At 69.4% G+C, this 6851-nt stretch overlaps 1 protein-coding gene across 1 annotated transcript in view; it reads right to left on the reverse strand.

Annotated features, from left to right (window-relative positions):
• HGFAC (HGF activator) overlaps window positions 1-4085 on the reverse strand; it is a 7250-nt gene extending 3165 nt beyond the window's left edge. Inside the window, 11 exon segments of the mRNA XM_006919019.3 lie at window positions 1-233; window positions 855-940; window positions 1196-1370; window positions 1460-1570; window positions 1720-1851; window positions 1983-2105; window positions 2733-2812; window positions 2998-3033; window positions 3035-3083; window positions 3219-3399; window positions 3910-4085. The exon segment at window positions 1-233 is cut by the window's left edge and continues 13 nt beyond it. Of these exon segments, the coding sequence (XP_006919081.1) occupies window positions 1-233; window positions 855-940; window positions 1196-1370; window positions 1460-1570; window positions 1720-1851; window positions 1983-2105; window positions 2733-2812; window positions 2998-3033; window positions 3035-3083; window positions 3219-3399; window positions 3910-4014 (1311 nt within the window). The 5' untranslated portion in view covers window positions 4015-4085.
• Window positions 4086-6851: the final 2766 nt, after the last annotated feature.

Below are 6851 nucleotides of genomic sequence, written 5' to 3' on the forward strand. Positions count from 1 at the left end.
GGCCGCGGACACCACCCAGCAGGTGTGGACGAGGCTGCCGGCGCAGAAGCTGTTCCCGATGTAGATGGCGGCCAGCCAGGGGTGGGAGCCGGGCAGCGAGGACGAGCCGCCCACGATGCGGGGCCGGAGGGAGCCCCTCTTCTTGTGCCGCCTGCCGCAGGTCTGGCGCGCGTCCGGCGCGGGCAGGGTCAGCAGGACATTGGGGACCGTGTGCTCAGTTCTGGGGACGGATTCTGGAAGCACAGGCTCCTGGTCACACCCCCAGGCTGCGTAGTCCCCAGGCCCCGCCCGAGGGAGCTCCTGGGAAGAGAGTTCAGGGCTCGCGCCTGCTCGGCCCTCACGAGCACAGGACTTCCGGCCCGAGCCTCAGTTTCCCCATCATTGGGGGTGGGAGAGCCCAACCACAGGCTCGTGGGGACGGGAGTGGCCCTGCACACCTGGCAGGTGTTCATGTCCCTCCCTGCAGCCCCGGACCCCAGAGCCAAGCCCAGGTGGTCAGACAGCAGGCTGGCTTCATGGGGGTCCTACTGCAGTGGCACCCACGGGACCTCCCACTGTTCGCCCTGCTGACACTTCGTCTCTGGTGGCCTTCCCAGCATGCTTCAGGCTGGACGGGCGGCACCCTCACAACCTGGGGACTGCCTCTGACCCCTGGTGCCAATCACTGCATGGTCCTGGAGCAGCCCAGCCCCAGTGAGCCTCAGTTTCCCCATCTCCCAGATGGGCAGAGGTCCTCCAGAGAAGGGACCAGGTGTGGGGGAGGGAGGGCCACAGGGAGAAGCACTGTGACCTCAACGGGAGTAGGGCCAGCGGCCACTCTGCTGCTCCCCTCACGCGCCACCAGCTGCACGCACCGCAGGCCTCTAGGGGGCAGTACTCCCAGGAGAGAGCTTGGTCCTTCAGCACGTAGCACCAGGGCCTCTCGTCCTGGTCCGGGTTCCTGCGGTGGAAGAGGCAGGTGGGTGGCTGTGGTACAGCCCCTCACAGAGGGAAGGGGGAGAGGCACAGCCTTTGCTGGTCCTGCAGATGGACATGGTGGCCTTGGGCGCCGGGGGCCTGAGCCCTGGCCTGGCTTTCCCCACCCAGGCGAAGGGGTCAGGAGCCTCGGGCCGGCGAGGGCAGGGAGGCCTTCCCCCAGGACCAACCCTGCCCGCCCTGAGGGAGGCGGCCTGGGGTGGGCTGGGCCAGTGCTGACCGGCAGTAGGCGTGGGGGCCCAGGCCGAGCAGGGCCGCGGCGCCCACCGAGTCCACGTGTAGCTCCTGGTACAGCAGGTCGGAGTTCCAGGCCAGGCAGCTGAGGCCCGAGGCTGCCGTGCTGGCCACACCCCGGTACTCAGTGCCGCTGCCCGTGAAGCAGCGCTGAGCAGGCACTGTGGGTGGCATGGTGCGCCGTGAGCCTGGGCCCGGGGCCGCACAGGGCCAGGCCGGCCCACGCGGTGCTGGGGGCAGGGCGACTCACCAATGTTGCAGAGCCGCCCGGCGTGGCCCGGGGGACAGGCACATACGGTGGTCCCGGTGGCCACAATCAGGTGGCAGGTGCCCCCGTTCAGGCACGGGCTGCTCAGGCAAGCTGGGGGGAGGGCTCAGAGCTAGGCCTCGGGCCTTGAGGCGCCGGACACATGAGGGTGACCCTGGGAGAGCCCCTCCCCATCAGGCGGGGACGGGGTGGGGAGGTGGGAGCACCTGGCAGGAAGTCTCTTGACCGCCCCCCCCCGGCACCTGTGTGGCGTGTGTCCTCGCAGTGGACGCGGCCCCCGGCACACTCGCAGCGCTGCGCCCGGCCCTGGTGCACGCGGGCCCAGCGGTCGCCCTCCTCCAGGTGCTCGTAGCGGGTCTCGTCAAAGCATTTCTCTGGGGGTCGTAGTGTGAGTCCCCTGCTGCACGGCACCGCCCCCCTGCAGGCCCCCCAGACCCTCACATGGCAGGCGCCCTCCGTCCTCTCAAGACCTGGCCTGGCCCCGCAGCCCCCGGGCCCCGCTCACCCACGCTGCAGTCCTTGCCGGTGAAGGCCATGGGGCAGGTGCAGTGGTGGGACTCGGGGGCCTGGGTGTTGGTGCACGAGCCCCCGTTGAGGCAGGGGCTGGAGGCACAGGGATCCGAGGCAGCTAGGGACGTGCAGGTCACACCCCGTGAGCCCCCTGCTTGCCAAGGGCTTGCAGTGCCTCCACCAGGTCGGCACCCTAGAGACACCCTTTCTGGGGTCCTTGGGGTACGGGTGCCCAAGAGGGGGTGCAGGTTTCCCCCTCCTCCCCACCCCCTCACCCAGCTCTCAGACCCTAGGCAAGGCGGCCTCTGGCTCTGCGGCTGGTACCCTGAATCCCAATACACCTGCGCTGGGCGTCACTGTCCCCTCTCAGGTGCCCTCGGACTCTCTGAGACCCTCGACCCTCGTAAACAGGGCTCCCAGCCCTGTGCCCTGCGGACCTGGCTTCCTGTGCTACTGCAGGGCCTGGCCTGACCGCCAGGGGGCGCCTTGGTCCCAGCCTTGGCCGGAGCAGCGGTAGGCCATCAGAGAGGGCGGGCTCCAGCCTGGGAGGGGATCCTCCGCACTCCCGAAGTCCCCTGGGCTGACGGCACCCCAGGCCTGCAGTGGGATCAACCCCGGAGCCCCCTCCCGCGCTGCAGGCAGGACCCCCTCCCTGCTCTGGGTCAGCCCTGTCCCCCTGACTCCTGCCCTCCTGAGCACATTGGCCCTGATGCTCTCCAACTCACCCGGACCTCCAGACACCCACCTGGGCCCTCTTGGGGTGCGGGAGTCTGTGCACAGTAGCCCCAGGCCCTGTCCCGGTCATAGTTGTGGGTTGTGGCACACCTGGGGGGGGGACGCAGCTGTGACTTGGGGGTGCTCACCCCAGACCTGCCCTGGCCGTTCTAGAGCTCTGCACACTCACTCGCTCCCTGCCGTGGGCCGGCTGTCTGGGGCAGGGACAGGGGACCAAGGCTGGGGGGACCCGGGCTGGGGGCGGGGCTGCGGCCGTGCTGCCCGCCAGGACCCACCACTTCCTGTGGGCGCTCCCCGCGGACGTGCACTGAGCCGCCGTAGCGGAAGGGGAATCTGCAGGGCTGCCCGTCCTCGGTGAGCACTGCTGGGGAGGCGGCCGGGTCAGGGGCTCCCGCGCTGGGCACCCGACGCCCCACCCCCCAGCAGCTGTCCACATCCTCCCAGCCCACCCGTCCAGGTGCAGCCGCCACCTCCCCTAGGAAGATTCCTGACCCACCTGGGCTTCCGAGGCTGGGGCTGGAGGGGGCCGCCCCGGGCAGCGAGGTGAGTTCCCTCCCCTGGGGCCTCCCTGTCTCTGGAGTGCTCCCGGCTGGGGTCATGGGGGCCACCGAGGCCACAGTGGTCGTGGGGGTCCCAGGGGTCACCGTGGCATTAGACTCTGCGGGATCCGTATGGTTCTAGGAGGAGCCAAGCGGACGAGGACGGTGACAGCTGCAGTGTGGGGCTGGCACCCGCATGCTCAGACCCCACCGGGGAGGGGGGGGCTGGTGGCGGCCCCAGGCCTCAGATTCCATATTTGGGCCCTTGGGTCTTGAAACAGGGACCAGGGGGACACTGGCTGTCCTGAGGCCTTAGCTGGGCCTGCGCTCTCCCCTCCTGCTGAGCCCAAGGGGTTGGACGGGGCTGGCTCAGGGTCCATCCGGACAGAGCCCATCCCCCCTGGGCTTGAGTCCTGGGGGTCTGCTTCGGGGCCTGGGCGGGAAGAGCTATGAGGCCCTCAGAGGCCGGAGGGAGGAGAGTGGCCCCCGTGCTGGTGGGCGGGGGGCCCAGCTCGCTGGATCCCCAGGACTCCCGTTCCCCAGGCCAGCCTGGCATGCCAGCCTCCCCCGAAGGCCAGCCTCCGCCACGTTGAGCCCCTGCCCCCTCCCCGCTGCCCATGGCCACCGTGCCGTGGGGTCAGTGCTCACCCTGCCAGCCTGGGGGTGGGCCCCGAGAGGCGCCAACAGCAGGAGCAGGAACAGGGACAGTCTGGGCAGGGCACAGGGGCTGGGGACCCAGGCCCGGCACCCCATGGCTCCTCCTGGGCTGCCGTGAGGGGCAGCAGGAGGCAGGAGCAGAGCAGCCAGGGCAGGTGGGGGTCAAGGCTGCCGGGCAATGATTAACCCGCTGCCTCCCATGTCCCCATATCCACTGTCCTGCTCTCCCTGCCAGGCCCAGAGGGTCCAGCTGTCCTCTCTGCCTCAGCCACACTGGTCCTGGACCTGACAGCTTCCTCGGGTCTTAGCTTAGAAGCCACCTCCACGAAGTCTTCCAGGATGATGTGGCAGCCAGGGGCCAGGAGTCCAGCTTCCAGTCCCCACTTGGCCATAGGGCTGGCCGCTGTCTACCTGTGAACTGTCCGTGACCGGAGCGGCTACGAGGGCTGAGCTCTTTCGAGGGCCCAGGCCTGGGGGGTGGCGTGCTGGCTCCATGGCCAGCAAAGGTCAGGCAGAGGGAGGGGGAGGTGTGCGCTGGGCTGAGCACGGCGAATCCTGACCCAGGGTGGGGACCTCTGCCGTCCCTCCCAGGATAAGCCCGGAGTGGGGGCCCTTGTGGGGAGCAGAACTGGGCAGGGCGGGGGGCAGGACCAGAGCCGCCCATCAGTGCCCCCCCCTCTCCTGGACTTTGTCTCTGGTTTCCGGCAGAGTCCTGGCCAGGCACCCAGGGGCCACCAAGGGCCACAAAGACCTGGCTCGGGGACCTGCCCAGGTCTGAGCACTGTGAACTGGATGGGGACGCTGCCCCTGCAGGCCGCTGCAGCAGCCGCCCCTCCGCCCCGGAATGCAGGCTGGGGCTGCAGGTGGCGCTGCCACCGGGACCGGGGACCCCGTCTGCAGTGTCTGAGGGGCCCCCGGTCCTGTGAGTCAGCCAGAGGGCCCTCACTTCCCCGTCCGTGCAGGAAGAGGGAGCAGGCGCTGGGGGCGCGGTGGGTGCTCGTTCATTCTGATGCCTCCCCCGGACCCCTGCTCAGAGCACTGGGCCTGCTTCCTGGAAGCATCCAGAACCACCCCACAGCCCACCCGTGTGCTCTCAGGCCTCGGGCCCCCTCTGTTAAACCTGACAAGACCCCGCACCCCTCTCCCGCCGACTCCGAGGGAGTTCAGCTGCTTGACTTCGGGGTTCCGCCGAGGTGATCTGGGCCACTGGCATCGTCACTATCTGCTTCAGCCCAAAACCACACAGTGGCCCTGCCTCTGGCCAGCCACCCAGCCCCTCCTGACTCGGCCCAAGCTGTTCTCTAAGCAGACTCACTCCAGCCTCAGGGCCTTTGCACGACCTCTTCCCTGGGCCGCTGGCGGTCAGGTGTCCCCTCAGACAGCCCTGCCAGACCACCCTCGTGAGTGAGGCCAAGGGTGGGGGGGAAGGGCATGGCAGCCTGAAGGGTCCCCACTGCCCTCGGGAGCCACAGCCGCCCAGAGCCAGGCAGGAGACCCCGCCCGTCGCTGCAGACCAGTGACTGGCTGATCTCGCAGGTCTCCCAGGCCACCTGGAGACACCTGCGGGGACGGCGTGACGTGGGCAGGGCCAGGGCCTGGACCGCAGTTCCGCCTGGAGCCCCTTCTCCCAGCCCCATCTGGCGGTTCCTGAGCCCCACGGGAACAACGTCTCCCCGAGGACAGGGTTTGGCTCCCCGGCACCCATCATGAGGCCGACGCTCAGGAGCCCTCGAAGACACTTTATTGAGGGAAGGCTGGACGCCAGGGGCAGCAGCGGGCAGGGTCCGAGGAGCCCTCTGAGCCAGCGTGGCACGTGTCCAAGCCAAGCCCTCCGCCCTCTCCCGGTGCGGTGGCCATGCTGGCCGAGCCGGGCCCTGGAGGTCATGGGCCTCCAGGGGCAGACAGCCCGGTGCGGGGCAGGAGGGACGGGAGGTGGCAGGCGAGGCCACGGGCAGCCTCAGACAAAGGTGGCATGGTGCGGGCCGGCCTTGGGCTTGGTGGCCCCCCCTGGGACACGGCTGAGGCCAGGGGTGTCTGATGCAGGCGGCCTGCTGGCTGGCGATAGCACACCTGGGACCCTGCGGCCCAGCCCGGGTGCTGAGCCAACGACACGGTCCACGTCGATGAGCGTGTTGGCTGGAATGCCTCGGCCGCCACCTCCTGTCACAGAGAGAAGAAAGGCTGTCACCTGTCTGCCCCAGAGCCCTGCAGGCACCAGAACCCACTGTACCCGCCCTGCACAGACACTGGCTGTGGGAGGGGTTCCTCCTCTACCCAGAGGCATCCCAGAGGCAGGCAACCTCTGACATCGGCCCCGTGACTTGAGGCAGGACCCTGCAGAGGGCCGACCTCAGCCCCTCCTGAACCCACAGCGCCTAGAACAGCAGAGAGCCCCTGGCGGACACACCACACAGTGTGTGTGTGGGGGGGTCCCGGGGCCGTGGGCATGAGCCGGGAGAGAGAGGGCAGAGAGAGGCTTGAGCCCCGGGTATTGGCGGACGAGGCTGGGGCACAGGGCCTGGGGCAGCTCCCAGCGGTCACGGGCACCCAGGGCTCCTGCACCTGCCATCTCCCCTGCTCAGGGCTGCCCCACCCAGCACGGCCCCATAGAAGCTGTCCAGCACCTGAGCCCCCACAGCGCCCCTCCAGCTGCCTGCCCTAAGCCTGGCCCCGGCCACCGCCCCCATTCTTCCAGATGCCATGCTCAGTTGGGCCCCCCCAGCCCCGACGACACCCAATTGTCCCTCACAGGGCTGTGAGAAGGGACGGGTGCAGTCCATGCTGCGGGAATGAGGACTTCTGGCCCCATGGAGGGTGCGGTCCCAGCCCTCCCCCCAGGGCCGTAGTTAGCCTCCTGGGGTGGGCTGTGGCTGGGGAGCTGTCTCCCATGCCCCTCGGACACCCCCCTGCCACAGCTCCCACTGGGTCCCCAG

The sequence above is a fragment of the Pteropus alecto genome, unplaced genomic scaffold (assembly GCF_000325575.1).
Source record: "Pteropus alecto unplaced genomic scaffold, ASM32557v1 scaffold5, whole genome shotgun sequence".
Taxonomy (NCBI): Eukaryota; Metazoa; Chordata; class Mammalia; order Chiroptera; family Pteropodidae; genus Pteropus; species Pteropus alecto.